The sequence below is a fragment of the Struthio camelus genome, chromosome W, assembly GCF_040807025.1.
Source record: "Struthio camelus isolate bStrCam1 chromosome W, bStrCam1.hap1, whole genome shotgun sequence".
NCBI classification, from domain to species: domain Eukaryota; kingdom Metazoa; phylum Chordata; class Aves; order Struthioniformes; family Struthionidae; genus Struthio; species Struthio camelus.
This window is the reverse complement of record NC_090981.1, coordinates 17,365,651-17,382,897: the sequence shown is the minus strand read 5'-3', so window position 1 is coordinate 17,382,897 and position 17,247 is coordinate 17,365,651. Positions and strand designations below refer to the sequence as shown.

The 17,247-nt window shown below is 39.1% G+C and overlaps 2 protein-coding genes across 4 annotated transcripts in view; both read left to right on the top strand.

The window, feature by feature from the left end:
* LOC104150280 (nuclear factor interleukin-3-regulated protein) overlaps window positions 1-6,887 on the top strand; it is a 41,350-nt gene extending 34,463 nt beyond the window's left edge. Inside the window, exon 4 of the transcript XR_011137264.1 lies at window positions 4,763-6,887. The gene's annotated coding sequence lies outside the window, so the exon portion shown is untranslated. The remainder of the gene's footprint in view (window positions 1-4,762) is intronic.
* Window positions 6,888-7,109: 222 nt separating this feature from the next.
* Window positions 7,110-17,247, top strand: part of LOC138064053 (methylglutaconyl-CoA hydratase, mitochondrial-like) — a 113,101-nt gene continuing 102,963 nt past the window's right edge. For 2 of the 3 annotated variants that reach the window (XR_011137263.1, XM_068924780.1), the window contains exons 1-3: window positions 7,110-7,387; window positions 15,971-16,038; window positions 16,136-16,223. Coding sequence is in view for 2 of the 3 variants with exons in the window: in XM_068924780.1 (XP_068780881.1) it covers window positions 7,174-7,387; window positions 15,971-16,038; window positions 16,136-16,223 (370 nt within the window). In the remaining variant the exon portion in view is untranslated. The remainder of the gene's footprint in view (window positions 7,388-15,970; window positions 16,039-16,135; window positions 16,224-17,247) is intronic. The other variant, XM_068924781.1, reaches the window with a different exon arrangement.

Below are 17,247 nucleotides of genomic sequence, written 5' to 3'. Positions count from 1 at the left end.
CTGCCAGGGCTGAGAAGACACAGTATATTCTTTTCTCCTCAGCAGATAAAATATCTTTCATGGAATAAAGGCAATTGGAATATAGTTTTACCTTCTAGACAAAAAATTACTTCAGAACGTCTAAAAAGTGGCATACACAGAAATGTATTATTTAGACAGAAAATGATAACTATGACTCTGAAGAGAGTTTAATGTTTTGCGGATTATTTTTCTCTAATTGATGCTTCATCTTCCTAAATTACAAAAATGGATTCCAAGATGAGATCCTGATTTTGAGGATCTACAAAAGTAACATGTTTTTAAAGAATGTTAAGAAATCAGAAATCTGAAATTGTTGTGTTGGAAATTGCTATCTAGAGGCATTGGTGAGTACCTGTGCATTCAGTCTGTGCCTAGGCACTTAAAATACTAGCCACTAGGTATACATTTTTCTTTGATTTTCACATACTGGTTGTTAGATTCCTGGCTCTTGATCTTAAGTATCCTACTTTTATACATAGACAAATGACCTGGGAGAGTCAGAGTGTAGGGAGTACGAGCAGAACAAAGGTTATGATGAAACCCTTTCGAAAAAAACACAGATTCCTTAGCTGACCTGGATCCCAGTCCACCTATCCTTATATACATGTGTGATATAGAGATTGTGATTATTTAACCTTTTGCTTCGTCCTGGAAATTAAGGTCATAAGGTCATTCAGATCCTTTGACACTAAAGGAGTTCTTATGTGTGACAGAAAATGATTACTCAGCTTAATACTAATTGCATCAGTATTTGGAGAGGAAACGATGCAGGAAAGTACACTTAGGGTTAGAACATAAAAGATAATCTAGTCTAAAGAAACCTAATAGAACACGAAAAAAGCCCGCCCCCAGTGTTTTTCCCACACTGGATAAAAATGAATGTGAGGCACTTCTTACAAAGAATGAAATATATGCACTAGGTCTTTGCAGTACACACTGTGAATCATTACAGACTAAAAAGGAAAAGCAATGAAGAAAAATACCTTTTACATCATAACAGCTTAAAATTTATCTTCAGAGTGATTTGTGCATAATGTATCATTATTTTTTTCAAGTAGTAACTATGCAATTGATTTTCTTCAAAGTGGCACAGCTTTCAGCAAAAAGGTAAACAATATGTTAAACTTCACATATTATCCAGTCCATCCACTCTAAGCCTAGTAATTGCCTTTAGGCATAAACCGTCTCAAAAACAAGAAAAAGAAATTAGCTGAACAGAAGGGAAATGTAATTATGCCATTCAAAAACGTAATATACAGCTTAACTCCTGGCTTGCTCATGAGCAGTAATAAAGAATTACATCCGACAAACAGAGTCTATAAAGTGCTGTTGATTTTTCTATAACATTTTATAACCTAAGCATAAAAGACCAGGTTTCTCTTAGCTTCTAGTATGAACCTGGATTTCATGACAAATGTGTTACTTTTAAATAGTGTAGTTTCTTTATAAGTTTCTCCTGCTAAAAACTATATTATATCAGAACTGAAGTGTTAAAATATTTTTTCTGCCTGATTGCAAAGATGCCAATAATTTTTAATAAGTTTCATTGAGAGTTCTACTGAAATGTCCCTGATTACATTCATTCAGAAACAGTTTCTTATTAAAATGTTATTCAGATGAACATTTTAATTTTACCAAAGGCTTATATGGAGGAAAACCCTACTCTCTGAATTTAGATATTGGTTTTAATAACTTAGTAAATCCTTGCTGTAAAATGCTTCATTCTCTGAGCTAATACATAGTTCTATTTTATTCTTCTATATAGCACAGATTAGACAGGGTCATTTTGCTGCCTCCTTAAGAGTAGCCCAGGTAGCTTTTTACCACACACAAAAGCACCCTGATAAAATTGGGAAATCCACTTTCTTCTGGAATTTCATATCAAATTTCTTACGTCAAATATCAGACATCAACAGTGCTTTGCCTTGGTTTCTGTACTTCTCCTTGGCAGCTTTTTCTGCCCCGTCTCTACCGTCTCCTCTGCTTTGTCTTCTCAGTTGCCAAAGCAAAGATTCTCCTTGATGTAGTTAATAATAATGTTGGCTCTGCAGGTCTTCAAAAGGATATAAAGAAGGAAGGGGAGAAGTGCTTCATATAAAGGCTCTTCTAGAAGAAGCCTGGAGACAACATAGGATTTTAACAATATGTTATAAATAGATGAAAATGCAGAACAATGCATTCACAATTAAAAAAAAAAAGTTTTAAATGATGCTCTGGTTGCAGTTTGCCTGCGTGCACAGTTATTTAATTGAATAGGGGATTGTCTGTCCTGCTGAGCTATCTTAAATACAAGATAGCCTTTTAAAAGCTTTAGCAAAAGAAGGTGACATATCAGTATTCCGAAACCTGGAGTTGTAATTAGACACAAATACCTCAACTTTTAGGAATCTCCACTCCTGAACATGTTTCATTTCCTTGGAAGAAGGTTCTGTTCAACGCTCTTATTTATTCCATCTGAGCTTGTATCTAACCCCATATAAAGAAAAATCTTTGTCCATGACCTTTTGGGATAAACTGTGCGCCCTGCCCCAAGAGAAAACATTCGGTACGTCTTCTTTACTAAATGTCTGCCTAATTCCTGTTACAGGTACCTTAGGGTCTAGTGTTCAAATACTACGCGGTTGTAGCTCTCTGGCAGCTATTGCCAATTTACTCATGAAAAAAGGCCTTGCTTGGCACATATTTATGTTCCTGTAATTGTTTCAGCATTCTGCCTTGCTCATAATCTGCAGAGAAGGAGTACACATTTTGGTCGCTTCTGCCTTCCATGTTTGGGCAGCAGTTTTTTAAAAAGCTGCTTGTGTAATTGGCTCACATATAGTCCAGGCACTTTTCCACTGAATCAGTACAAGAGTTGTCTCCATTTTCAGCACAGATAAACGAGGGGTAGATATGAACACAGAGACGAAACCTGCCCTGTGTTCTGAGGCAAGAGTGGCACGGCACATAGGTGCATTTCTGAGCCACGTGTGTTGGAACCGGGTAACAAGCACTACAGAAACAAACTTGTAAGCATTCTCAGGTAGACTGAGCTTAGTGAGAACAATTTCTGAAGAGGGAAAGCAAGCTATGAAAACATCATCCATCTTAAGTTTTATAAGCTTAAAGCTGCACTAAGCAGAAAGAAACAGGACAATCTAAGGAAACAGCTGCCTTCTGAAACATATTGAATAGGCACGGTGCCAAAAAGAGAACGTGCTGTGTACTACATGCTTGTTAACAATATATAACAATAAGGGAATTTTTTCTGCAGTATCAATGCTAAAAGAAGGGCAAAGAGGCATGAAAAAAGTTAAAAATCAAGTTTGAAAATGCAATAAAATGTGCGATTTGGACAATGCAATAACGAGGGAAATTCTGCCATTAATTATTTAAAAGTAAATATCTGAAGATTAGAAAAGAGAAAAGCTCTGGTGAGTGGTGTGAAATGGAAACAACCTTTATAAACCAACACAGGGAAAACAGACCTCACTCTCAACTATCAACAGTCATTTTACAGAGACAATTAATTCACACCTTGCAAGAAACACAAGTGATTTACCTTGAAAAGTAAAAATTGAGAACCTCACTTTTCTGTTGAAATTTTTTACTTTTTCACTTTCCCTTTTCAGTTTAGCTACACACTGCCACTGATGTGCTCATCCAGCGAAAAAGAAATCATTCATTATACCTTATCTACATGCACGATGTAAGAAAATCAAAGCAACTCAGAACTAGCTGAGATTTTTTCCTTATTCCTGCCATATTGTACATATTGTCTGTACCTGTAAAGCCCAATATTAGCATAAACGCACATGCAACTATTTTTCTGTGTCTCATTTCAAATGTTCTTTTCTATCATTATTTTTAATAATACTAAACACCTAACTGAACAACCACAAATACTTTCACACTCCTTATTTTTAGGTACTCAATTAAGATCTTAAGTTTAGAGGCCAGACTCCTCCATTATAGTTAGTTAAGAGTGAGATGGTTCCTCTAGAGAGTGAATCATGGCAGGAGCCCTGCACTACTGCGTGCTGAATTATCTTCTGAGGAAACTCCTCTCCCCTTATTACGAAGGCAGTTTCGCAATTTCAGCACCTAGGTGCTGTATTACATACTCTAAAGTTACCGCAACAGTAGCGAATCAAAAGAAGAGAAAAGACCTCCCCTGCAACAACCCAAACTCTAAATCTTCTCTTGTTAAGCTATATTAAAAAAAAAAAAGCCATGTATGAAGCTAAAAACGGGGCCACACATTTCCCTTTTTAGATTCAGTCCTATATACTGTCAGATCCTACAATCTGACGTGAATGAGCTTTACAGGGTAATTCCAAATGCAAAATTAATTAGGGTGAACGATCTTCAAGTTTTTTCCCTCAGATTAGATTATGATTGAGTAACCATATTACAGGTAATAGCTGAGTGCAGAGAATCGCTGGGCAATTCTGCACCCACATTGGTTCTATTTTCATTCATGCTAACATTACTTCTCTGGGCACGAGGGAGGCTCACTCAAGATTTATACTGTTGTGCTAAATCGATTTATTTTGCTCATCACCAAGTATCAAACTTTGGATTTCTGTGTGTGGATGTGGTCAGGTTACCAGGCAATATCATACGTTATTTTATTGGTTACTTAACAGTTTTGTTCTGGTTGCTACAACTTTTTTTCTTATTAGTACATAATATATGGTTTAAATAATAATATGCATGTCAACTTTATTCCTCTCTGCAACTAAATGTGCTTTCCATATAGTACTTTGACTTTAAAGCTGTGTTGGTGGAACTAAACCGCAGAGAAGAAACAGGCAACCAGAGAATATGGAAAACTCCGATTCCATCCAAGAGTCCTGATTCATGCTTGAAATGCCACTGCAATGGAAGGAACTGAATATACGGTATTACAAAATGCACTGTAGTATTAAATTACCAAAATAAAACATATTTATGTATCGCAGTTTTAAGCATTAATACAGGCAGACAGTTCAAAGAAAGGAATGACCTACTATACCAGGCATGTTTGTCTCTTGTTGCTAGTAATTTAAAATCTGATTTTTTAAAAAAACATTGTCTATAGGGATTGGAAAAATCCTTTAAGAGCTTTTAATTGTTTGTTATGTTGCAATATTAGCTATATTATATTAACAGTCTTCTAAACTGTTCTGTTTTCAGAAAAGCACTAATGAGGTCACAGGAAATTAAACTTTCGTCTGGATATAAACATGCCTTAGCCATGTAGGTGTGGAATACAGTAGAAAAACTGAGTAGTAATACAAGTTAAATTAATTTTTCACCTCTTAAGCCAACAAGCAAAATTAAACAGCATCAGTGTGAAAAAAAATGTATTTATAAAATTATTTCAGTTTTAATAGCGATTGTGGGTGTTTGTACACCAGATAAGAGGCTGTTAGGCTTGATTCCACACAGCGACCTCTGCTCAGGAGTGTTTGCTAGTCCTTGAGTCAAAGAACCTGGGACCTATTGCAAATGACAAGCTGTACAGGGATGTCACATCTGCCTTCAGCTTTAAGACAACATTATGGTGCTGTAGAAAACCTAATCCTCTGTTTTTAAGGTTTTTTTACTGTGCCCTGTGTCTTTTAGAATATAGCTGCCTCTCAATTTCCGTGACATAATTAGGTATTAGCTTTCAAAATTCATTCTCCTAAAATAAAATGTTCTTTGACTGCGAACAGAATTTCCAGGACAGGCATTCTTCATTCCTTTGTGATGGAAAAGTCTTTAGCATACCGCGGGCACTACTGGAACAAACTGTTAATCACAAGCTATAGTCCTGTTTAAATAGTAAAACATAATAAATGCAAGGTGATAGTCCCCCCCGCCCTTCATTTGCCCTTCATGGTGCTCTATGAGAACAAATAGGGCATTATTTTTAGACATTTGCTTCTCCAGAAGGAAGGCAGTGGAGGAGCTGCTGAGCACCAGCACGAAGGCGAGGAAGGCAGCGGCCAGCGTTCCCAAGCGACGACCAAGCTGGTTCCTTCTGAGCCTCGAGTCGGCAGCGGTGCTGCTTCCTTGAGCCCTCTTATTAAATAAAACTGACTTTTGGAAATTACAGGGCGTGGCTCAAAGGCACAGGTTTTCCATTCTCAAGTACAAATTCTTCAAAGTAAAGACACTTTAGGAGGACACAATTTACAGCGGAGAGCCTCCTTACTCTGCTAGATTAACTGCAGCCACAGCAACCTTTCCCAAGTCCTATCTGAGGAGCAAGTGTGAAGTGAACTTCTCTATTTACATTTTGTATACTCTGGCTCAATTAAAGTGATGGTACCCATGCAGGAATTGGTGAAATTCTACAGTCTGTTTGAAAACAGGTCCAAAAAATGCTCATAGGGGTCTTACAACTCACGAATTTGCAGCTGAAAAGAGCAGCCATCTCCTGCCACCTCCCCAAGAAATATCACTTCTGTCCTCTAACTTGCTTCACGCACATGTGCCAGTCAGGATGCCCCGACCGCACAGTGAAGGATTTGGGCCTAAAATGCAGTTACCAAGGCGGTGGTGTGTTACGGCAAGACGTCACTGTGGGCTTTAATTCAGCCTGGTTACACAACTTAACTAAGTTGTGAATTACAAGTCAGGTTAATAAGATCTTTGCTTTTACAAAGCAAACATAATTCTGAGTTTTCAAAAAGGTAGGAGGGGAAGCAGTGTGAAAGGGAAGGAGAAATCCAGGCAAACTACCTTTTGTTTTAGTCATGTAAAACTAAACTCCGCTTCAAAAACTGTTCATTTCAGTCTCTTAATTTTTTGGCAAGTATTGATGCTATCAGAGGGTCTGAGCATGGTTTATCCATGCTATATAGACCTTGAGCCAGCTCGGTTGCGTCTATCTAAGGTAACCCCCTCATCAACACGGTAAGTGTCACCGGGCCAGGGCAACTGACGCGCTGCCCGAGTCGCGCCCTCACCGAGGACTGCCTCTACCGAGCTTGCAGTGAGCGGCACCGCAACGGCCCCCGCCCGACCGTTAGGCGCGCGCGCGCGCGCGGCGACCGTTAACGGTCCTCGCGCCTCGGCGGCAGCCCGAGGGGGCCGGGCGGCGGCGCCTCGCGCGTGCCGCAGCCGGTCACGTGGGCGGCGGGAGCGGGGCCGGCCGATGCGAGACGCTGAGCCGGCGCCGGCGCGGCGTAAACAGGCAGCATGGCGGCGGCGCTGGGCGGCCTGGGCCTGCTGCACGGCCGAGTCAGGCTGGCCGCCGCGGCCGCCGCCACCTCCTCCTCCCTCAGCCGGCCCAGCCGCAGGGCGCTGGTGCGGGCGGGCGCCGCCGCTCTCCCCTCAGCCAGGAGGAGCTACGGTTCCGAGGCGAAGGAAGAGGAGGAGCTGCGGGTCCGGTACCTGGAGGACGAGCACAAAGGTAACGGGGCCGCGGCGCCGGCAGCTCCTGCGCGGCGGGGCAGCCCGGCCCGGCTCAGCCCAGCCCAGGCCTGGCGCCGCCCGCTGCGGGGAGCGCCCCCGGCCGCTCCGCGGGGGGACCCGGCGCGCCGGGGTGGCTTCGGCCTCGGGGCGGGCGGGGCGTCCCGGGGGGAGCTGCCTGGGCCGAGGGGGGCGGGCAGAGCGCGGCGGCGGCTCCTCCTCTGCCGACATGTCGCTCGCGAAGTAGCGTCAGCTTCCCCACTCTTAATTTTTTTTTTTTTCTCTCAAAGCGCTACGTGTGCTGTATGTACGCACTGCACTGTTTTGAGTTGGCATCCGGTGGCCTCTTTATGGGCGAAAGTGAAGTTTAGCAACAAACTGCTACGACTGTGCATCTTCTCACGTCTGCTAAATGCTTGTGTGCAGGGTTCTGGTTGGGGCAAAGTCAAAGAAGTTGCCCCGACGCTTTCTGTTCTGGGGAGCGTGACTTCTGCACTCTCGTTCACCTCATGCTGCTTTCATACTAACCATTTCCTCCTCCTCTTTGCTTCCAGTGCTGTCAGCTGCTACTAGCATTGTTATTCTCCTGCTTCACTCCTCAACTATACCAAGAGTTGGTTTTGATCTTCCTGCTTACTAAGTCCATGCTCCAGGGTCATGTGCAGCCAGTGCACTGCAACTGGGAAGCTTAGTATTTTCCCTCTGTGGTTTGGTGTCTACAGAACCTTGGAGGTGTTCCTCCTTTGGAAATGTTTTATCTCCTTTGATGTTCCTCATTTCCTTCCCATTGGGCACAGCAGGGCTAGGGATGGTAGAAAACAGTAATTTTAGAGTATTTTTAGAGCGGAGATGTTGCACCTACTTTTATAAAGAAGACTTTAGCCTGGAATAGTGTTCTTCTGAAACATATGAATTTCCTTAGATGAATAATAGGTCTTGGAATAACTGTATATTGAGATTCATAATTCAGTTTACATCTTTCAGAACACTAACTCAGCTATTTCAGACTTGCTGCAAATTTGGGCAGGCACCTCTTGAGCTGGTTACTTATATCTAGATATGCATATATATACACACAGAGGTTACTTTTAAAACTTTGAATTTTAGCATGAGGTTTAGAACATCACTCTCTTTCAAAGGAAAGCAGAGGTTCTGCTTTCATCTGACTGCAGGTTTTTGTGTCACTGTTAAGAACCAATAAGGCTGATGATGTAATCTAAGCCCAAACTCCATTTCTGTTTTACGGGTTCTGTGCCCAACTTCTTCCTTCAAGACCTGCTTCTTTAGCCCTGTTTTCCCATCCGGCTATGGAATTGGGAACTGGTTTGAAACACTTAACTTTTTAATGATATTTTGAATTGAGGTGGAAGCAGGGCAAAGAAGGAGGAAAGGAGCAAAAAAGACTTATAAAAGGTCAGAGATGTGGTTTTGATGGTTTGTTTTTGTTTTTTTCCAACGAGTGGTAGAAAATCATTGAATAATTTTGATTTCTACATAAGATCATGATTTTAATTGCTGCTATTACATAACAGGTAATAGAAGTAGGAGCTGTATTTCAGCTGTTGAATCAGCTAGGAATCATTCCTTTTGTAATGCTGGTAAGGGGTTCTGTACTGTGTATCTGTCTGTAGTTCATTGCTGAGTGGTTTTGATGCAGATGCTGTAAATTGTATTGTGCAGAGAATTGGAGGAGGTAGCTAAAGTTTTGCATGACAGTAGCCCGCCTGTTTTTGCTTGTCCTGTTGCAAGAGCATTTATTTCCTATCAAAAACTGTTTGAAGATGTTTTTCTTCCCTTCTTGGCAATATATGTATCTTTGTTAAAGGTGGGATTAAGAAAGGATGTAGCATTTGGAGTTGTAAATCTGTTGTGGATTTCACAAGGAAGAACTCAATCAATGTATTTTTAATTCATGAATCCTTTTTAAAAGAAGGGCTTTTCTTTTGCCCTGCCTTTCAGATGATGATATAAGCAAACACTTTGTTAATAAAGGAGAAGAACAAGGGGCTTGAAGTAAGCCAGAAGGAGACAGTGGGCTGCTAATTGTGTGAATGAATGCCCCTCTTTTTATTTTATTTTATTTTATTTTTAATATTGTAATTCCAGATGTTAGAGGCTTAGCAGGAAGAAAGTGACATGTCAGCCTGAAAAAAGAGATACCTTCATTGTACGTATATTGTTTTGAAATAATTTATCATTAGAATAGTATAAATACGACATCTGATATAAATAAACACTGATCTTTGTCCAATGACTCCAATAAAAGTAGATGAAAATATATGAGACGTAAGTGTACTGTTGTATTTAGAAGGTTTCAAAATGTAATGAAGGTCTGAGATTTGGAAAATTTGCCAGACAGTACCTAGTGGGCAGGCTGTGTGATATTAAGAACAGAGTTCCTTTGGTGTTCTGTTGGCTAAACTAAGTTTCTTTCTCCCCTTTGTTTGTGTAGGGATACAGGTTAAACTGCTTTGCGTGTTTTAGTTAAGACCTCTATAAATTTGGTTCCTTGACTTTGGAATCCAACAGATAATTTATCTGCGTGCTTGAATAATATATAGTGAATGTTTATTTTAAAGTAGTATCTGTTAATGGCATAGGAATCAACCTGAGGTATGAAAAGTCAATTTCATATCTTCCTTTAAATACAGGATGTAGTTGGAGGTCTTTTTGTTCTCTGTGATGCCCTGCTGAGACGGGAAAATTGCCCCAAATGCTAGCATTTCTATCATTCATTTTCAAGACGTGCATTCCTTAGAACTTTGGCCATTCCTGTCTTATAATATCAGCCTTTGAACCTGTAAAGAGACAATTCTGTCTTGTTATATTCCAGCAGGGACTTTTACAGGTAAAGGTCCCCCCCCCACCCCCAAGTTATGTTCCTAATTCTCTTGTATTTTAGTGCTGGAGAAGGCGTTTGATTGGACTTCAAGTTCTCCCTAGTCTTCCTAGCAGTCAGGTATTTTTTTTGAGGGGTTCCAAGTTAGTTTACTTGGGTACCACTGTTACCTGCAAAAGCTTCATGTGCTTCCTTCAGCAGCACAAAGAGCAGACCACCTTTCTGTGAAAGGAGAAACTTGTCTCTGACCCTTTCTTCCCTGTGCTGCACACCTTGCTCCTCTCCCAGCATGCCAAGTTCATCTATCTTTATATGCTTACAGTATGTAATTCTGCTGCTGCATTAGGGCTTTAACTCTATGCAACCCGAACTTGTCTTCCTTGCTCTGGTACCTGCCATTCCTTTTCCTCTGTACCTCACACTCTTGGCCTTCCCAAATGGAACCCCAGTGCCATAGCCTTGTCATCTTCTCTTGCAAACTTCTTGACTGCACGCAGGGATACAGACCCTGTTCTTTCAGCTGCCTTTCAGCGCGCACGCGTGCTTATGCTGTGTTCTGTGCTTATAATGTGGTTCTGGTCTTATCCACACCTAGTCTTTCTCTGTTACTTGGAGAAAGATGTACAGTTCCTAGTGCTGTCTTAACTTCAACAGCAGAGAATGCTGGGGAGAGGGGAAAACTAACTGGCAGTAGCTGCCTCCCATAGATGTTCGTACCCTGTAACTCTTGACAAATTCTTCCCAGCAGGCAGAGTAGGAAACTGCCCCACCTCATCCCACTTTGAGGTGATTTGTATACCACAGTTTTGGGGAACTTCTGAAATATATGCTGAAGTGAGACTATATTTGAAAGGATTAAATACTGATTTTTTTAATTCAAGACTTTTTGACTTACAAGTTAGATCTGAACAAGAATATTTACTGAAATAAATAATGCAAAAAATGTAGGCTTTTTGAAGAATGTGTTTTTAAAATGGCTATGTATTCTGAGCAACATGTTATAACTCATGATGCTTTTAGAATCAGTTTTCTAGGAGTATGGCTAAAAGTTAGTTCATTATTATTTTTTAACAAAATAATATTGTCTCTCACACTACTTTGAAATTCTGTTTGATGATCTCTGTTAAGGCTGAAATGCGTTATAACTATGGCAATTCAGAAGTTTATGCCAAGTTGCAGTAGTGAATCCATTACAAATTCTAATGAACTTAAGGCTTTTGCTCTTTAACTTGTAGATGGAATTAGCAGAAATATCTCTTTAATCTTGACTCAAGTGTTGCAGTGTCACTTGCTGGATTGTGACGTAAGTATTTAATTTTTAGTCTTTACGGTAGAAAAATTCTTGATTATTAGTTTCCAATTGTTTGTAGTTCAGATAGTGTACATATAGAACAGCTTTCTGCCCTTGTCACTTTGAATTTTAATGTACATAGCATGAGTAGAACAAATATGATCTCCTTTGAATTAGTTCATTTGAAGGTTGGAAACTGATTGCCAGCTGATAAATCAGAAAGGTTTGCTTTCTCTTCTCCCTTTAAATAAAAAGCAGTTTTGAGCAGATGAGATCTACTAATTTAAGAAGTGCATGCAATACTTTTCAGTGGTATTTAGGCAAAAAAGGTGCATACACTTGTACTTAAAGGTGTAAGTTGTACACCCTAGGTGCACTGCTATAAAGTGCAGATGGGTACTTAGTAGGATTTTGAGAAGTATTTAGGTACTTTTAAAAAATACTGCTGGATACAAATCTATATGATTGTGCACTTAAATACCTCTTGAAAACAAGACCAGTGGACACCACAGAAATTGTACATGGTACGCTCACCATAGCTGCTCGTTTTGCTTAAGAAGCTATTCTAGAATATTAAAACATCTGAGTAAACTCTTCTGCCCAGGTTTATCTGAGTATTTAAGTGAGACTAGCTTAAGAATAATAACTCTTCTCCTTCACTTCTCCTTCCATTTTTCTATGCGCTCTAATTCAGATTTTTTTTTTAATTGTGAAGAACTATATTTGGATAGAAAGGGTATGTGTATTTAATATAAGTAAATACTTTTCCTTGAATACTTTTTATGTAGGTCCAGTGAATCTTTCTGATTAGGTCAAAATTACTAATATGAGTATAAAGACAGGATTTATTTGTAAGTAAGCCCTTGAATGTATTTCTACTAAATATTGAGGATGAATATTTTTGAGACTTACAAAGTACAAGACAAAACAGGTAAAAATCATTATTTAAAGCAAGATTTCTTATGTGCTGATTTAAACTATAGTTAAACCATGATCTAGTCACTTTACCTATATTGGTCCATCCTGTTTTGTACTATATAGAAAGAAATACGATCTTCTCTCTTAGCGATTTTAAATAACAATAGCATCATTTCTTTTCTCTTGTGACAAAGATGGCTTACCAGAAGTGAGCATACAGTGTGCTTTACCTGTGATGGTTGCCTGGAGGGGTGGTATACTGGGAGTAGGACCGCTTCTATTATGCGTCATTGAAAGCCATTTGGAGAGGCTCGCTAGCAGGATGAAAGTTACTGTGGAATACGCGAACTTAATTTTATTTGCTAACGTGTGTTCTGGAGTAATGTGGCGATGACTCCCAGGGAAAATTATGAAATTAATATTGAGTTTAGTTTATCTGAATGTTTATTTCTTTTAAGTGTGTCTACCACCTTTTTGACTTGTACAGATACCATAATTATTTATCATTGGTATTTCTACTGATATTTTTGAGGAACGTGATGATGACGTTTTACTTTTTTAACCAAAACACTTGTGAAATGTCTTATGGTAATGGAAAGCATACTTACGTATCTTAGCATTGAGCTGTGTTATGGGCACTTGGAAGAATGAACGGTAATTACATGCTTCAGATAAAGAAGAAACATATATTTCAAAACAGGTGAATAATCAGGTTTTCTGTATGACCAATAATATTTGTCAGAGTGACAGTTATCTGTATGGCAGTAATGTTTTAGCTATATGCCCTTTTTCTTTTTTTAAATTGGCTTAATGCGGGGGACTTTGCTGTGTTACAAGGAGCCTTGTTGTTGTGGTGTGTTTTTGTTTTGTTTTTGGTTAAGGCATTTCATCCCTTCTGAAACTTATATTGCCATGTGACCAGAGGTTAAAAATCTTACTGGCTGCCCAAAACAGCAAAGACTTGTCCTAAATAATTTCTGCCACGAGACACTTGGGGTGGGTTGAGGAAGTGAAAATGCATGTTATTAGAACTAAGTTATTCAACTGGAAATTGGGAAGCCTGTTTTCAATTCCTAGTTTGTGACTTTGAGCAAGTACTTACTCCATCTGTAGTTTTGTCAGGGATTTGTGCGTAGGGGAAACTTCCTAAAGCTTGTTGTGTTAATATAGAAATAAATAATTTATTTTAAAGATGCCCAGATACAATAGTGGAGTATCAGAACAAAGCTTATTCAAATGATAATTCAAGGGATGTCCTTTTGTATACCTCAGTGCAATATTTAATTTTATCTTATAAATCTTTTTTGCTTTTCTGGTTGCAGTTCTTGCATTATACTTTTTTTTTCTTGGTTAGGAAATTGGAAAGTCGTGTTGGTGTCATCTGTGTATTTACTTCTTTTTCTGGAGAGGGAGGCAGAAGCAGTAGCTCTATGACTTGATATGACACTGCTAGGAAGAGTCAAATTGTATGATTTCTCTCCAAGGATCTTCTCTTTGGGGAAAAAAGTATTAAATAGGCTGCACTGTTAATTCTTGGAAGCTCATTCTAAATACACTAATCTTGGCAGTGGGCTACAGTACTTGGGCTCTGTCGTGGAGAATGAAAATGCAAGTGTAACTTAAGAGTGTCATTGCCACTGAAAAAGCATGCTTTTGCAGAGGGCTTTATTTCTTGCCATAAAAATAGCTTGGGATGATAAAGTCTCCAGTTTGTTCAAGCATTGAATTTGCAATGTGACGTGAAGCTTAAAATTAAAGCCAGGTCAAGTGCCTTTTTCTTGCTTTACGTGTGGTGCTGCTTTTGTCTAATCTACTTCTGTGGACATGTGGAGTATTTGAATTTGGAGTAATCCTCCTGAAAAGTAAGTTGTGATAGCAGAAGAAAAATGCTGCAGTCAGAAACGCAACTTGACTGTTGTCCTGTTTGCATGCAAAACAAAATGTGAGCGGCTTCCCCTGTAAGTGCTGAATAAGGGCCCTCGCAGGAGGTCCTAGACGAATTCCTCCTACTGTGGTGATGAACAGGTGCGAGTTTAGGCTTACAGGGCACAGGAATGCAGGTCACTTGGCTCAGCCAGGCTCCTCTCCCCTTTTAGGAAGGTGCTATAGATAGCAATTGATTAGGCCTTGGAAACAAGCAAGAGGCATATATGCTCTTTCGTACTTGGGTTTAGCCATTCCCATCTGAATTTTGAGAATGCCAACTGGTGAATGGAGGGCGTTGATTTCAAACTGGTAGCTGTAGGAGGAGCAGGAGTTCTGTTTAATCTTGTCTCGTATTTGTGCATGTACACACACACAGGAGGAAGGAGAGTGGGGGTCATCCTTTGGGAGGACAGGTTTCCCTGGCGGGCAGGGGAAGGAGCAATACACTGAAAAGACAAGTGAGGCTCCACAGCATGACTGGAGAGAGCCAGACTGCATAGAGACTACACTTGCAGAGCTGTGTGATGAAGTGATGAATGCCTGGACAAATACTGGGTCTTCTGGAACTTCTTTTGTCTTGTAGATTGATGGTGGAACTGTGGGCATTTGTGTTCCAGCTTAATGGAGGCTCCCTTTTCGTGTTCATTCCTGGTCCCTGTCCTCGTCCTTTTTCCTTCTCCCCTTCCCCCTTCGTTTCCCAAGGGAAAATGTACGATCGTATGGCCGATACGATTGTACCGGGGTGGATCTGTTTAATAGGGCTACGTGCTGGTGTTCAGACTTTGGAGTGAGAAGAATTATGTATGTGTTTGGGAAATAATTGATGAGAAGTTTGTTATAGGCTTGATAAACTTAGGCATTACCAAGATAAACTTCGGAATTTTCCCATGTTATAATCGTGTGTGTTAGGTTGAGGAGGGGAAAATAAGGGCAAACAAATAGTGTTTCTGCTGCATCATTCAAACCATTGCACATGTAATCAATCAGAAAGCCAGCTAATCTCCAGGTGGACTTAAGGGAGTGGTGAATGTATGGTTGGAGCTGTGTAGGCAAGCACTAAACACAGTTTATGCTGTGGTTTGGGGGAGAAATTTTGTATGGTATTTTTTTTTTTTTTTGTAACCAGGCTTTCCATTTGGTAACATTCCATGTTTGTGACTTCCTTTTACCTGTACTAGAGTTGCTGCTCTTTGCTGTGGTAACGCTTCATGCTTTAAGAAGTCTTTGAATGTAGCCTGTCTAAATATGGAAACATGTGCTTTATAATTAAGTATCTTTCCTGATTGCATGTCAGAACATCACAAATTAACATGGAACTTGTGCATGCAGTTGTGTAATTATACACTCAACCTTTACGAGCACTATTTCCATATGAAAGTTTTAGGGACATATTTTAGTTCTTAAAATACTTGTTGTTTCTGTTGAACACTGAAATGTTGAACATTGGAAAAATGTAAGTCAATTTTTTCTTTCTAAAACAAAGTGTTAAGTAATTGCGCTTTACAATCCTCAATGATGCCTTTTTTATACTGTCAAAATTATATACACATAGATAATATATATTTTTCTATATTATAACAGTGGTAAAATTGTTTTTTTCCCCCCTTCAGGAATTGTGGTGCTTGGATTAAACAGATCTCATGCCAAGAATGCACTTAACAAAAATCTTTTAAAAATGGTAAGTGGAAAAAATAGTTTCTAGTATTAAGGTGAAGTATTGGAATTAAGTGCTTTAAAAAGTGTTTGGTTATTCCCTTCCCTCCTTTTCTCTGTAGATGTCAAAAGCTGTGGATGCTTTGAAATCTGATAAGAAAGTACGAACTGTTATATTCCGGAGTGAAGTCCCAGGGATATTCTGTGCTGGTATGCAAACTTAATTTTCCTGAGAAGCTGGAAATCTGTAATCTAATGTTGCACAAAAAAAAAAGCCCAGATTCCAAGGAAGCATGTCTGTTTATATGCATTTTAGTAGCAGGCAAAACATTTTTATATGTTTTTCTCAGTTGCTAACAAGAATCAGATATTTGTTTTATTCTTTCTGTGTCATAAAGTATTTCAAATGTATGCTAGATTATTCATGATGATGGAAAATTACTTAATTGAGCTCCTATAAAATGTTGCCTATATTTCAAAATGAGGACCAAATATTGCTAAATGCCATATAGGGAGACTGTGTAGGAAGCAATATTAAAATTGTATTTTAAACAATTTATCTTTAAGAAACATACTAAAAGTTAAGTAAGCTTAAAACTAAAATTCATGATGAAGGATGGTTGTTACTGCAGGCAGAATATATTTTCAAGTTTTAAAAAAAAAAACACATCCCAACCCAAATATCAAGCAGTGTCCTGCCAAAGTTCTAAAGAAAACAAAAGCTCTGAACAACCAAACATTGGGAACCAGAGTTTGTTAACATGTCAGAATCAGTTTTTGGAAGCAGCAGTGTCTTTTGCAGATATCAAGAGAAAATTCTCCTTATTTTCAAATACCTCATCTAGTTCTTGCTTTGTTCAAAATTCATTTAAACCTCATCTTTTAATTTAAATTTCAAACCTAATTTAAATCTGAAACTGAAAACAGAAGTAAGTTGATTCTTCTTTCTAATGTATGAATACAACTGTAAGGCTAGAGATCTGTTAGTTCTAAATTTCTTTTCCTGATCATCTGCACAGTCATTTAATTATGTTGCATGTAAGCTGCCAAGCTTGCTCAGTTTTAAATGCAAAAAGTTTTTTACAACTTTGTGTAATATGTAACATATTTAAGTAGTTTTCGCTAAGATTTTAAAATCCCCCTTTTCTTGCTTTTAACTGAATCTCAGTTTTCATCCAGATGCAGTTTGGCGCTTATAAGATTTGTGTAAAGACTCATCTTGAAAAAAGAGAGT